Here is a 16,125-nt window from a genome sequence, read left to right as displayed (position 1 = left end):
TTCTGCAGAATGTGCAAAATAGCTTTAACAGTTAGATCTCAAGAAGAACCCTACAAAGTTTATTCTGAACAACCCAAACCCAATGCATTGGGACATTTTAAAGCACTACTGCGCTACCACACCAGAAGGGCATGATCCATGAAATGAATGATCTGTTGGAGAGGATGAGAGAATTCAAGGAATGAGGAGTCTCTCAAAGTGTGACTGTGGTCTGTGGACTATACATTTTTGAGTGACAGAACAGATATGTTTCCTTCAGGTGGATGCGGCCTGCTCTGCTGTGCTTGGGGACCTGGGAACAACATGCTGTGTGTAGGCAACAGCTTCTGGTATTCATTGATACAGACGGCCTCTTCTCGGCTCTGCTCAGGCCATGGGGCTCAGACTCAGTCTGCCCAGGGAATACAACAGCACACACTCAGGTGGAAATGTCAGCAATTTTGATTACAAATAAGTAATCCTGCTGGCCGCTGACTTCTGGATTCTTCTTACCGCTCTCTGTCTGGAAGAGAGATCATTTTAGACTTGGGAGCAACCTAGTAATCATTTTGAATTGAAAGTTAAAAGATCATGTCGGTTATCTGAGAGTGTGATATGTACGTCATTGGTCCCAGACTACAGTCTGATTCATGCATTTCATTTAGTTCCCCACTGAATAACTAAATAGGAGATTTTTAAAAGATGGCAGTTTTTATGAAGTCTTCGAAAAGCTTTTAACAAATACTTTCTGCTCTGTATCTGTAGCTTCAGCTGAATCTTAAAAATAGTAACAGTCCAAAATTAATTTTCTGTACTCTTTGTGTGTACCCAAGGGGTGCAAGGGTGGGAATGGCCTGCTTTTGGCCCCACCTGGTGGCTACATGACTCATTACAAGGTGTGGCAACTCTCCACAGAGACGTAATTGACTGCAGCTACACATTTTGAACACTTGGCTGCCATTAGAGCAGTAGCACATAGGGATGCAATGGCATTCACATGGGGGGAGAGTTTGGAGGAGGGACACACTGAAGCTCTGTTTCAAACATTTGGACCAGCCAACACCCCAATGCCTAAGGTTTGAAGCTCTCTCTGCCCTGGGGTAAAATAATATCTTCCCCAGTGATTTGTTAACGTTCAGTTGCTGCCATAAAGTGCCAGTTGTTGATTTCGAGTATTTTCTGAATTTTTTGTGAACAAGCTTTTGGGGCATGAAGATTCCCCATGCTACCTTTTGAGTTAATAAACCATTTTTTTTTGTGCTGAACTGCCCTGTCATTCTCTTTGCTTTTGCACTACCAGATGTGACACACTCCACCTTCGTAGTTGTTAGAGCGTGTATAAAATCTCCAACAATGTGAAATCTCTTCCTTGAAATGTCCTTGATTTTTCTGAGGGAAGATGGTTCAATATTCACCCTAACTGTACATTTTATGTGAATAAAACCACAACATTTCAAGGAAGTCTTTGATGTGAATCTATTGTTGGTTTCTTGGCGTTCCATCTGTAGAATGTAGAGTGGTTGTCCTGCTTCCTCTCTGGGCCAGAGGTTAGGTTAATTTAGAAACAAGCCACAAGATGTCACCTTTGATAAAAGAGGCGAGAGTCGCAATCTGCAAGAATGACTTTAAGAGGGTTGACGATACAAGATGCATTTTCACTCTTTTTCTTTTCCCTTTTTAATTGTATGTCCTGTATTAGAATTTGATACATCTCGGTACTAGGACAATATTTGAGTGTTTTTCTTTGTAGGTTTGCGGATTAATTTCCAATAATATTTTTGAGGTTCAGACATTGCACCATCAGAGAATGATTCGTCCTAAATAATTTCTTACAACATGACTGTTTTTTTGGCAATCTATTGATTTGGAATTTGTAACCCTGCTTGAAGCTTGTCTTCATAATCACAGAAACTGTTTTTTGATCATACAGGTGGAACTCTTCTTTCATTCTCCACACCTCTCCCTATCTCCCCACCCTCTGTCTCATACTCTTTCCCTCCATCTCCCTCCCTCCCCCTTGCTCTATTCCTCACTCTGTATTTCTGAGGTGTCTAATTGGTGCCAGCCAGGGAGGTGATGTGTGAAGCAACACGCGTTCCTTCTCAATGGCCCTTGAAGGAGCTAGCTCTCTCCTCTCCATACAGTCCAAACCATGCTCTGCCCCTCTTCTCCTCTGGCCTATTAATGAATCCTCTGGGTCTTCAACACAGTGGTAAATACTCAGAAGGAAAATTGTAACATTGCACAGGGATTGTTGAGGTACTTTTAACGCAGTAATGGAATCTCACTCGAAATGCTGCTGTAGAAGAAAGTAAAGTGGTGTTTCATCTCTAAGGATTCCGTCTTTTTGCTGATGTTTTTAACCGCAACCAGGACAGTTGATCATGCATTGATGATGGTAAATCTTCAAATTATGCATACTGTGTAAATGTTTAATTAAATGGAACGTTATAGTTAGACCCACTATGAAAAATTACAGTGCAAGCGCTGAGGCCATAGAAAATGTATTTTCAGCAGCGGTTCCAATTTTATAGAGCAGAAAAGTCATTAACTATTGCCCCTGAGCAGGTAATATTCCTGAATAAAGTCAACGCTGCCTTTGAGAAGATCTCATAACATAACTAATGTCTCATCCGTAAAGTGAGTGCACCAACATAAATATAGTAAGTGTTTGGGCCAATCTTTGACAAATCCACTTTCTAGATACTCCTCACACATGACTTACAGAGAAAAATATATAATTGTCAAGACAATAGTCATTTGGTGTCTGGAGAAAACACAGCAATTGATGTTAAGGGAAAAATGTAGTATTAACATTCCTCATATTGTTTATGAAAGCAGTTGTTGGCTGTTCAAATGTTTTTCAGATTCGCCATAACTGCAATGTGATAAAGAACATGCGTTATGCAGAGTGGGAGCACAATGTGAATCTTTCACGCTTGCTTTTATGGTACAGTCTGGATATCTAAACTAAGTTAAAAAAATATCTTCATTGTAAAGGGTTTAACCACTGTTTCCCATGCATGTTCAATGAACCATAAACAATGAATGAACAGGCACCTGTGGAACGGTCGTTAAGACACTAACAGCTTACAGACGGCAGGCAATTAAGGTCACAGTTATGAAAACTTAGGACACTAACGAGACCTTTCTACTGACTCTTAATATCACCAAAAGAAAGATGCCCAGGGTCCCTGCTCATCTGCGTGAACGTGCCTTAGGCATGCTGCAAGGAGGCTTGAACACTGCAAATGTGTACAGGGCAATAAATTGCAATGTCCGTACTGTGAGATGCCTAAGACAGCGCTACAGGGAGACAGAACGGACAGCTGATTGTCCTCACAGTGGCAGACCATGTGTAACAACACCTGCACAGGATCGGTACATCTGATCATCACACCTGCGGGACAGGTACAGGATGGCAACCACAACTGCCCGAGTTACACCAGGAACGCATCATCCGTCCATCCGTGCTCAGACTGTCCGCAATAGGCTGAAAGAGGCTGGACTGAGGGCTTGTAGGCTTGTTGTAGTAAGGCAGGTCCTCACCAGACATCACTGGCAACAACTTTGCCTATGGGCACAAACCCACCTGTCGCTGGACAAGGCAGGCCTGGCAAAAATTGCTCTTCATTGACGAGTCGTGGTTTTGTCTCATCGGGGGTGATGGTCAGAGTCGGGTTTATCGTTGAAGGAATGATCGTTACACCAAGGCCTGTACTCTGGAGCGGGATCGATTTGGAGGTGGAGGGTCCGTCATGGTCTGGGGCGGTGGGTCACAGCATCATCGGACTGAGCTTGTTGTCATGGCAGGCAGTCTCAACGCTTTGCGTTACAGGGAAGACATCCTCCTCCCTCATGTGGTACCCTTCCTGCAGGCTCATCCTGACATGACCCTCCAGCATGACAATGCCACCAGCCATACTACTCGTTCTGTGCGTGATTTCCTGCAAGACAGGAATGTCAGTGTTCTGCCATGGCCAGCGAAGAGCCCGGATCACAATCCCCTTGAGCACATCTGAGACCCGTTGGATTGGAGGGTGAGGGCTAGGGCCATTTCCCCCAGAAATGTCCGGGAACTTGCAGGTGGAAGAGTGGGGTAACATCTCACAGCAAGAACTGGCAAATCTGGTGCAGTCCATGAGGAGGCGATGCACTGCAGTACTTGCAGCTGGTGGCCACACCAGATACTGACTGTTACTTTTGATTTGGACCCCCCCTTTGTTCAGGGACACATTATTCAATTTCTGTTTGTCACATGTCTGTGTAACTTGTTCAGTTTATGTCTCAGTTGTTGAATCGTGTTATGTTCATACAAATATTTACATACGTTAAGTTTGCTGAAAATAAACACAGTTGACAGTGAGAGGACGTTTATATGCTCAGTGAGGCTGTGTCATAATATAATCTCACTGAGATATCATTTTAACATCCTTTTGGAACTGTCCAGAAACAAGCTACTGGGAGTTATCCTTGGAGTTTGTAGCTTGAAAGAAAAATGACACTCCAATTGAATGTGTTAAGTTCCGCATTTTTGAGATGCCACTTCGCTTATTAATGACTGAAACGAACTACAAAAATCTCTGAAACTGGAAACACTTATCTCCCTCACTAGCTTTAAGCACCAACTGTCAGAGCAGCTCACAGATGACTGCACCTGTACATAGCCCAGCTATAATTTAGCCCAAACAACTACCTCTTTCCCTACAGTATTTATTTTATTTATTTATTTATTTTGCTCCTTTGCACCCCATTATTTTCATTTCTACTTTGCACATTCTTCCACTGCAAATCTACCATTCCAGTGTTTTACTTGCTATATTGTAATTACTTTGCCACCATGGCCTTTTTTTGCCTTTACCTCCCTTTTCTCACCTCATTTGCTCACATCGTATACAGACTTGTTTATACTGTACTATTGACTGTATGTTTGTTTTACTCCATGTGTAACTCTGTGTCGTTGTATGTGTCGAACTGCTTTGCTTTATCTTGGCCAGGTCGCAATTGTAAATGAGAACTTGTTCTCAACTTGCCTACCTGGTTAAATAAAGGTAAAATAAAAAAAAATAAAAAAATTAAGAATTGGCTTGCCTTAGTATGTTGGGCTGAGCTGTGTGAAATGTACAACCGTCTGTCTCAGCCCAAGCCTCGTCAGTGGAGAAAAGTAATTGAAAGATCTGGTGATAGACAGCAATGATAAGATAAGTGTGAATGTTGGAATGTCAGGTGAGTGTGGAATAGTTTAACTTGATTGAATCCTTCTCTTTGTAAAGTGTGCTGGGACCATGTGTGAAAGTGCACTTTAAAATTGATACAACTTGGATAGTGAAGACAAGCTTGGATATATTAATTTTAGCTCAAAGTGGAGCAAAGTGTCTCAACAGCACATCTCCATCAATCCCTGTTCTGTACCATTTTACAGGTGGTTACTTAAGCAATAAGGTCAGAGGAGGTGTGGTAAATGGCCAATATAGCACGGCTTAGGACTGTTCTTATGCGCGACGCAACGCGGAGTGCCTGGAGTGGAGTGCCTTAGCCGTGGTATAATGGCCTTAATACCACAAACCCACGGGGTGCCTCATTTCTATTATAAACTGGTTACCAAAGTAATTAGAGCAGTAAATATAAATGTTTTGTCATACCCGTGGCTGTCAGCCAATCAGCATTCTGGGCTTCAACAACCCAGTTTATTAAATGCCTTATATCAGGCGTTTACAGTAACAGCCTGTAAAGAGAGACAGAAAGAAAGAGAGCGAGGAGAAAGTGGATGGAAAGAAGTGGTGGTGAAGTAAGAGGACCCTAGGGAAGGTCCATATTGGGGGGTGGTAGCAATTATGATTATCATGCATGGCCACAACGTGACCTCTGGTAGGAGGTTCCTAATGGAAGCTGTAAATTGTCCTTTGGTCTCAAGATGCTGACTAGGGAGCTTTTAGAAAACCAAGTAAAGCTCTATGGACCTCTGGACCTGCATGGCCACAATAGGCTTTTGGAACAAATGGGCTTTAGCAATTAACTTCCCTGGTTAAATATTCCGGAGACATCACAGGTTCCCAAAGAAATAGAGTGGGCTGTAAATCAATGCGGATGGTTGATCGATAAGCAGGCAGAAACGGTCAGCAATAACTCTTATAGAGGCGGTATTGCAAAGGTAATTAATTTGTTTACTTTAAAATCAAGACTAAAGCACATTATTAATGCGAAATGAACTACAGTAGTAATGCTAAATGAACTACAGTATTAATGCTAAATGAACTACAGTAGTAATGCTAAATGTATATCACTTTTGTGTTATTTTATTCCTCTGAATGATTAATAATTCATAGACAGCTATTGTAACTACTGTAAGTGGTTAACAAAAGGATTTGTTGTGGATTGCATGTACAGAACCTACCATAGCTAGTGAACTGATTTTGAACCATTGTGCCCCATTATTTAGCAAGGTACTTCAACCAAAAGGGGCATGGCAACAAGCACAAAATTAACTTGTGTTCTATTTCAGCACCAGAGGTTTAAATTCATTCACATTCAAATTCAGATATAGGCTCCAGCTCCAGCTTCATTAGATGCAGAGAGATAGTCAGTAGTCAACCTTCATTCCAAAGATCTTTTCATTCTATTCATTTTTCATTCAACTTGTTTGTAGACAAAATCATCAAAGCAAAACTGTTTTAAATCTGGTCTTGTTGTTGATTGAAGTGTTCTTTATGTAGCAAAACTAATGGGGAGAGGGAAAGCATAATTAAAAGGCTGGTTTGACAAGACCCCACAGGAAGGCGTTTAATGATCAGATAAGACATGGTGTTCGTTAAGAACTCAATTGGACTGTGCAAGCAAAAGGTAATTCAAACGCGAGTCAACTCTTCACCTACTCTTTCCCTCCTAAAACAACCTGGTCTCAGAGCATTTTATATTATTCTGTACATAAATCCGAGACACTCCATTTAGTATGATATGTTACGTTTCCATGGTATGTATTAATCTGTGGTTGTCCATCACCCGTTTTGTATATGTTATGAATTACAATTCGTATAATATGTTACAAATTTGCAAAATATATATATATGTGAATTTTAGCTAGGTGGCTAACGTTAGCTAGCTGGCTAATGTTAGGTAGGCTAGGGGTTAGAGTTGAGTTTAGGGTTGGGGAAGGGTTAGCTAAAAAGGGTTAGGGTTAGGGGAAGGGCTAGCTAACATGCTAAGTAGTTGCGAAGTAGCAGAAAAGTAGTAAGTAGTTGAAAAGTTGCCAATCTGCTAAAATTGTGTTAAGTTATCTGTGATGAGATGGATTTACATTTACTATTCTACATCTAGTCAATGAGAGGCTGTCCTCAACAGGAGAGACTCTTTCATATCCTGTTTAATATTCAGGACTATGTATTGATGCAGCCTTTTTGCTTGAATGAGATTTGGGGACACCACGAAGCGCATGGTTTAAAGAATGTGTCATGCCAGTTTATGAATATCAGAGTATCTTTGAGAGTTTTATGGATGCTTTTGACATTCCTGGACCACTTATGGCACATTATTGCAGCATTACACTCATCACTGGGATGCTCAACATTACAAACACAGACAGACACCTGGTTCCCAGGGGGAATTAGTAGGAAAAAAGGCACAGAAGTAGGCTAAATCTGAGGAATATATGCTGTACCCTAAAATTTATTTGAAAACGATTTAAAATAAGTTTGCAACATTGCAGTAACAAAGGTGTGACATGCTAGCACAGGAGATTGGTGGCACCTTAATTAGGGAGGACGGGCTCATGGTAATGGCTGGAGCGGAATGGTATCAAATGCATCTATCACATGCTTTCAATGCCATGTGATGGATGTCTTTGATGTGTTTGATGCCATTCCATTTCCTCCGTTCCAGCCATTATTACGATCCGTTCTCCCCTCAGCAGCCTCCACTGCTTGCTAGATACAGGTGACTGCCTGGGTAGTCTTTGAACATCTGTTTCAGTGTTTTTGAGCCTCAATAAGCATCTGCTACAATCACTGTAGGACTTTTCCCAATTAGCAGTACATTATGTATATTATACTCCAGTGGGGAAAAAACCTGTACCGCACTTGCACGAGTGCTGTGCTGACATGGATCTCAATACTCTTGGGTCCAATTTCCTCTGCCTAGCTGGTTCTTGAGGCTCTTGAGAGGCTGTCCAAACAAATCAACAGAACGGTGCTTCATATCTGTTAATTGCGTCAAAGCTCCCTGTGCTTCATATCTGTTAATTGCGTCAAAGCTCCCTGTGTTTCATATCTGTTAATTGCGTCAAAGCTCCCTGTGCTTCATATCTGTTAATTGCGTCAAAGCTCCCTGTGCTTCATATCTGTTAATTGCGTCAAAGCTCCCTGTGCTTCATATCTGTTAATTGCGTCAAAGCTCCCTGTGCTTCATATCTGTTAATTGCGTCAAAGCTCCCTGTGCTTCATATCTGTTAATTGCGTCAAAGCTCCCTGTGCTTCATATCTGTTAATTGCGTCAAAGCTCCCTGTGCTTCATATCTGTTAATTGCGTCAAAGCTCCCTGTGCTTCATATCTGTTAATTGCGTCAAAGCTCCCTGTGCTTCATATCTGTTAATTGCATCAAAGCTCCCTGTGCTTCATATCTGTTAATTGCGTCAAAGCTCCCTGTGCTTCATATCTGTTAATTGCGTCAAAGCTCCCTGTGCTTCATATCTGTTAATTGCGTCAAAGCTCCCTGTGCTTCATATCTGTTAATTGCGTCAAAGCTCCCTGTGCTTCATATCTGTTAATTGCGTCAAAGCTCCCTGTGCTTCATATCTGTTAATTGCGTCAAAGCTCCCTGTGCTTCATATCTGTTAATTGCGTCAAAGCTCCCTGTGCTTCATATCTGTTAATTGCGTCAAAGCTCCCTGTGCTTCATATCTGTTAATTGCGTCAAAGCTCCCTGTGCTTCATATCTGTTAATTGCGTCAAAGCTCCCTGTGCTTCATATCTGTTAATTGCATCAAAGCTCCCTGTGCTTCATATCTGTTAATTGCATCAAAGCTCCCTGTGCTTCATATCTGTTAATTGCATCAAAGCTCCCTGTGCTTCATATCTGTTAATTGCATCAAAGCTCCCTGTGCTTCATATCTGTTAATTGCGTCAAAGCTCCCTGTGCTTCATATCTGTTAATTGCATCAAAGCTCCCTGTGCTTCATATCTGTTAATTGCGTCAAAGCTCCCTGTGCTTCATATCTGTTAATTGCGTCAAAGCTCCCTGTGCTTCATATCTGTTAATTGCATCAAAGCTCCCTGTGCTTCATTGCACCTTTTTTTGTTTGTTGTGAAACTAACATGTAGAACTGTCTAAGACCCGAAGAACCACAAACAAGTGGTCAAAGTGACATTTGATATTGCCGGATTACTGGAATACATTTGATTTTCAAATACAATTCGGAGGGTGTCATTTGAGGTCTTGCCCATTGGCTAGTATCTGGATTGCTGTTCCCTGGTTTATCAATAACACCGTTTCTAATTGATCACGTGGAGAGAAAAAAACGGCTACTTTTGCGGCACTAGCAGAGTGTAGATATCAGTGGATGGAATCAGCCCTTCTTTGTTGCATTAGGACTTTTCGCTGTGTTTCATTCTGGAGCACTCTTAATATTTATGCGTGAGTGGTGGAAATACCTGTCGCCTTACCCACCCCCCATTTTTGCCATTATTGGAGTGCCTATTCCATCACAGGAGGGAAGCATTTTCACTCACTGGCTCCCCCTCATTCCCATTCGACTGTAGAGAGAAGAGAGTGAGGAGGGGAAATAGCTTTATATTCCTGCTTTAAGTCCCAAGACCAAAAGTATCTCCTCCAGCTGAGCAGGAGGGAGGAGTTGAGAGCTTTCTAGGCAGCTTCTGCACAAAAGGCACAAATCACTGGAAACTGGGAGCAGCGTTGCGGATATGAAGAAGAAGGTGATGAGGAGAAAGAGTGAAACAACATCTGAGCAACAGGGTATGTCTTTACAGATTTCCTAAGTGACTGATTGCTTCAGGAATTGAACTAGACCCCTGCACCTGCAACATGTTATTATCACACCTGTTCATCTGTTGATGAGAGACTAGTGTTGGATAATAAAGAGAGGAATTCTGTCGATCGAGAAATTAATGCGTCATTTTTTTATTAAATCGTGATGTAAATCAATCGTGATGTATATCCCTAAAAAGTCAAATACAGTACGTGCCTTTTTGTTTGTTTGGTTTGCAAAGACTATTCAAGCCTGAGTACTGGACAGCTGTGTGTATCTGGAGCATCGGAAAGGATATTATTTGTATGTTTTGCCTGGGATTTTTGACACCAATTCAACCAGAAAACCCATCATGATTTCTGTATGTAAAATGAATAGCCCGAAGCTTGACTAAAAAGACTGCCTTTTGTCTTGAACCGTATGTGTAGCCTTGGAACAGAGATCATTATGGTAACTGCCCCCACATCAGAATCAATCAGCCCTGGGTCTCTACCTAACGATGCTCAGGAGACCACTATCCAGAACAAAACAGGAAAGAGGAGGAAGAGCATGCTCAAACAATCATGGATGGAGATCACCGTAGCTTTCATGAGGAGGACAAAAGTCCACGGGCTGATGTTCGTCTTCTCCCCAGACAAGACCCTGACCCAACGGATCCTTTGGCTCCTGGCCTTCTTTGTGTGTGTGAGTCTCTTGTTCACCTGGTCTTGGAACCGCATCCTCTACCTGATGTCCTACCCGGCCGTCACCAGGATTAAGATGGAGTGGACTCACAACATGTCATTCCCGGCAGTGACCTTCTGCAACCACAACCTGTTCCGGGTGTCCAGTCTGACCAAGGTTGACCTGTACCACTGTGGTTACTGGATGGACCTGATGCACCAGAACCACTCGGTTTTGGAGAAGAGCCTGGCACTTCTGAGGGACAACCACAAGTACAACCTTCTCAGCCTGCTGGACTTCAACGGCTACACCCCGCCTCCTAGCTACCATGTCAACACCACCGAGATGATTGGCAGGCTGGGCCACCAACTGGAGGACATGTTGCTGGAATGCAGGTTCCGCGGGGAAAACTGTACTCACCAGAACTTCACCACAGTATGTAAAGTAATATAGCCTAGAGATATCACGAAAGACGTCTGTGTGGGGTTGCTGATGTGCGTTTTGTGTACAAGGTATTTATAATTCATTCAATGGTGTGTTTGAATGATATTCACTCTAGCGGATATTCTCTGGGCAGGATTGAAGACACTGATGTTTTAAGGCTTAGCCACCGGTATGGTCAGATGGATTTGTCTTGACCTTGTCCTTTTCTTTTTGTTTTGCTTATACAACATAATAGTTGTTCAGTGAATTGTAAGAATACAAAATAATACAGATACGCCTAGTTTATAGGATGGTATTGATCGGGTAGAAATACGGTTCTTTTTATTCCTAACATAGATCACAGTTGCGCATTGTTTGCATGTTGGCTGATTTTCGAAGCACAGTGGTACAGTATAACAAAGTCAACCCTCAACGCTATCACATGACCTCTCGAAACATGAACTTCAGTGAGTGCTATTCAAACCACTCCGCCTTTGTGTCCCTCTCTCTTAGCAGGGGAGAATAATAAAAGCATCGATAATTCCAACATTATAAATGAGTACTAATGACAGTTCCAGCGTTTCAAATGAAACATCTGGACATTCTATTGACACTGTCCATCCATTACATGAGCTTATCCCCCAGAGAGATGGCTGGCTTCATCAGTCAAAATAAGCCCCAGACTGCACTAGTCTATAGCAGTCGGTTGCTCTCAATCATTTTTATCTCAAAGCTATTGGCAGTCTTCAAAAAGATTGCTGTTCAATTTGACATGGAAAGAAAATGTCATTGTTAGTCACATTCAAAAGCTCGCTAGACATAACCAATTTATCAACAGTATAAGATTGGACAAAATATGAGTAGACAACTTGGGGCCTGTGTTTAAAGAGATTTTACCTCAATTACGAAATGACAAATTGGTTTCCTTACCCTGTAAGCAGTCCATGAACAAGGTATGACAGCAATCCATGCTTGGATTGCCGTCATACCTTGTCCATAGACTGCTTACAGAGTAAAGAAACCAATACTTCATTTTGTAATTTGGGTGAACTATCCCTTTAAGTAGCTGACAGACAGATATTTTTATCGTGTGTGTCATTTCAAGTTTTATCCGATTATATCAAATTCCATCTAACGGAAGACTTTTGTCTTCAGGTGCCGTCTTTTGACAGTTTTGACAGAGATTTCCCACAAAGATTAGGTAGTTCAATGTGAGGCATGCAAGGCTCGTTATAGGGATTTTATTACATTCGAGCTGCTGTTTTTATAAGGTTAAACCTAAAAGCGTTAGAATTCCAGCTGACATTTTGGTTCTGGCAGGGGCCAGTTGCTCAGAGGGCCTCATTATGGACAGGAGGGGAGAGGAATCTGAAGCCCTGTCATGTCTGTCTGAGCCCATGTGAGTCTGAGATGGGACATGGAAGACTGACTCTGATCTCTGGAGAGAGGCTTTGTTATGCTATCAGAGTCATCCCTCTCTCTAAAAACTTTCACCACAATGGATATTGAAAGGAAAATCTTTTGCCCACGCCATAGGATTCCTCCCTATGGGTTTCCTGTTTCTCATCAAATGTATAGCTGTGGGACCAGAGCATTGAGCCAGGAACAGCAATGGTGATTATTCCAGCAACAGGGCTTGTCTAGACCATGCTCATGTCTGCCAGTGGCTATTAAATACTGACATATTACGCCCCAGCTCAAACCAAATGGGATTTGGCAGTGTAAAATGAGTGGTGACCTTATCCATCGTAAGGCCTTATTAGTTAGATGAGACACAATTCTCCCGACAAACGGGTGTACCTTGTACACGGTAGTTGAAATAGCAAAACAAGAGAGGCAAGCAAGTCTCATCCCATGATCTTGGATGTACAATATGTCCATGTGGACAGATGTAGGGTCTTCATTTGATCACTCTTTTGTTGCTGAGAAGTTTCCTGCACCAGCTTTGTGATTTACATAAATTAACTGAAAAACCATACTTATTAACAGTATTGCACTTTTCATGTAGCTTACTTTTGGCCAGAAAATAGCCTAACCACCGATCAAGCAACATTATGGACTAAACGTTCAAATCCTGTCTAATTAAGACCCGGCATCTGTGTGTACACTGTATATGCCTATACCTTTGTGCTAAATCACTTTTCATTTCCTGTGGTTACTAAGATACACGTGGAGGATAACTGTACGACATACAGTACATGCTTAGTGTAGATAAAAACCCTCAGATCACTCCATGGCCAATCAATTCCACCTCTGTGAAATAAAATCACTTGCGCAGCCAAATGGATCTAGAATTTAAAGGCCTTATTGCCTTTACCTATTTTAACTTTGAGTTTTTAGATATAGCTCACCAGCCATGAGTGTCAGTTATGAAAAGCCAGATGCAGCATTCTAAGAAGCTCCTAAGGCTAACTTCTGCTCTGTTGGCAAACATGAGAGGAAAGTTGCCCATCTCGGAGAGAATTAGTCAAATTGAAGAAAAAAAATACACGAAACGTCAATGAAACTTGTGAGAGGTGCCAAAAGAACACGGTGCTGTTATACTGGGAAATCAGCACCGTACATCTCTGAATCAGTACAACTAGTTGGGTACAGCTACGGGCTAAATATAGTGTGCACCAACAGTTAATATTAGTTTACCATTGAGCTGCAATGGCATAAATTCATGCTTTCCTAGGGTCCATAATATAAGTCACTTCCTAATATAAATTGCATTTGAACAACTTAATTTAGTGCTTGGTGGGATGGGAGAGGGTGGGTGGGCTTTGCCTATATTGCTTAACAAAAATGTTCTGTTTTAATGGAAAATAAGTAAAAAAATAAGTCCTAAATAAGTATATAAATTACTCAGGCGGAATATAAAATGGGGCTGGGTAAAGATTGCCAGTTGCTATGTTACCGGTGTTCAATTATTTATTAATTCATCAATCTATATAGCATCTTGTTTGGTTCAGTGTTTTCTCTGATAATGACCTCCGAAGCTTACCTGCCCAGCAACCCTATCCCCAATTGCAACCTGCAGTAAATTAGTCTTGACAGAGAGCAAGACAGAGAGCAACCATTACACAAAGTGACTGTGCTGTTTACTCGCTATGTCAAAACAATGTTGTTACGTTGAATTAATGTCATTTACCTTCTTCTTCTTGCAGATTTACACGCGGTATGGGAAATGCTACACCTTCAACTCTGGCCTGGACGGCAACCCGTTGTTGACGACGTTAAAGGGCGGGACAGGAAACGGGCTGGAGATCATGCTAGACATTCAACAGGACGAATATTTACCTGTTTGGGGAGAGACAGGTGAGTACGCAGTCGTATGACATACCGTAACTTTAGTTCGAATCCCACAATAACTAATCTGTCCATTTTAATGCAGTAATGACTGGATTTTGGGCCATGGTAGAATGAACTTTGAAAATCAACCAGCCAACTGACATGCATTCAAGGTGCCTTCCTACAGCACAGCATTTCACCTGGACAGTATTACAACAACAGATGATGCTGTTCAAACACTTATCCAACACAACATTTAATGTCTCCATCTTGGGAAAAAGGGTTCCTTCTTAACAGTGCATTTCAACATTGGCTTTTACCACAACAACCGATATCCAGTAAAAAACATCCCATTCCCAACACACCACTTAATGCCTTCACTCCGGGTAAGGAGAGGAGCAGAGGTTTCTGTTGTTACATTCTCTGGCCTGCTGTATGTATCCACAGACGAGACCTCGTACGAAGCAGGCATCAAGGTTCAGATCCACAGCCAGGACGAGCCTCCTTTCATTGACCAGCTGGGATTTGGTGTGGCCCCTGGTTTTCAAACTTTTGTGTCATGTCAGCAGCAACTGGTACCTAATGCTCAGCCTCTCGCACAAACACCTTTCCCTCCCTCCCTTCCTTCCTTCCTTCTTCCTCTCGCTCTGCTTTTTGTCCGTGTTTTTATCCAAACCTCCAACCCTTCTTCCTCGTCTTGTCATTGGCTATACCTACTGTGTCTCAGAGCCTGGAGCAAAATCAGTTGTGTTTACCATTCATGCATGGAATAACATGCAGCCAGGGCATTAGCTAATCCTGGACAAAAAAAACAGTCTAATGACTCTGAACGGAAGTAGTAACAATGTGGTATTCATTACCCACTATGCATCCAACAATGGATACAGAGGGAAAGACGGATTGGATGTACCAAGCAGACACTGTCTATACATTTATTTACACTGCTATTGGTGGGCCAGAGCTAAAGTACCCCACACATCTCCGACAGCTCAAAAGTACATTTTCCATATAATGTTGCTGGCAATGACTGATCCCACTTAGGATGGGAGAAAAGTAGTATAATATCGCTGGATGCTGCATAAATTGGATTCAGTGATGCGTAATAACACTGTGTAGAGAGAAACAATAACATTCGGAAGACTTTGGTTGGCTTTTCACAAAATGCGTAGAACCATAGCAAGCCGTTGTTAACTTTTTTTGTAAGAAGGAAAACCATTTCAGTGTGAACTTTACATTTTCCGGTGTAACAAAAAAGCAATGTAGCACAATCACCGTGGCTTTGCAAGAGAGGGCAAAACAAATGACTAAGCTTGAATTACTGGCCGTGATTAAAGTGTAGTCAGAATTGGCTCCCAAGAGTAGCATGCATTCAGCAGAAATGACACGTCTTCAGAAGCTCTCTCGCTTAAATCAACTCCACTCAGTAGAAATACAAATCACGGATAATTGAGCATATCTGGTACAGCGTATCAAACAGATGTTCTAAGGATTTAGTTTACCTTGTGTGGATACATTTCAGATGATATTGAAATTAGAGCTGAAAAAAGACTTTAGGCTATAGGCTACAGTGCCTGTAAGCACGGTCCTATAAATTAGCCTGTATCTGATGGGCCCTGTGACCAGTCAAAATGGAGCAATATTCCCTAGTTGGCATCAGCCAGTTGTCAGATACGAATATTAAAATAAGGCAATATTAGGACCTCAAGTGTCATTTTCATACCGAACTGAACTGAACGCTTTCCTCATGGTCGCAATGGCCATCCTTTTTTTCAAATCCTTAGGTCATCTATTTCACTGTCCTGCCATTTTC

The 16,125-nt window shown here is 41.9% G+C and overlaps 1 protein-coding gene across 4 annotated transcripts in view; it reads left to right on the top strand.

Annotated features, from left to right (window-relative positions):
- LOC110508588 (acid-sensing ion channel 1C) overlaps window positions 1-16,125 on the top strand; it is a 194,174-nt gene that overhangs the window by 160,260 nt on the left and 17,789 nt on the right. Inside the window, exons 1-3 of one of the 4 annotated variants that reach the window (XM_021589205.2) lie at window positions 9,546-11,054; window positions 14,192-14,342; window positions 14,763-14,890. In XM_021589205.2, the coding sequence (XP_021444880.2) occupies window positions 10,377-11,054; window positions 14,192-14,342; window positions 14,763-14,890 (957 nt within the window). In that variant the 5' untranslated portion in view covers window positions 9,546-10,376. Of the gene's footprint in view, window positions 1-9,543; window positions 11,055-14,191; window positions 14,343-14,762; window positions 14,891-16,125 lie in introns of those variants that run through there. The other 3 variants (XM_021589207.2, XM_021589208.2, XM_021589206.2) reach the window with 3 other exon arrangements.

Source organism: Oncorhynchus mykiss, chromosome 28, assembly GCF_013265735.2.
Source record: "Oncorhynchus mykiss isolate Arlee chromosome 28, USDA_OmykA_1.1, whole genome shotgun sequence".
Taxonomy (NCBI): domain Eukaryota; kingdom Metazoa; phylum Chordata; class Actinopteri; order Salmoniformes; family Salmonidae; genus Oncorhynchus; species Oncorhynchus mykiss.
Note: the sequence above shows the minus strand (reverse complement) of the source record. Positions and strands in the feature narration are given on the sequence as shown.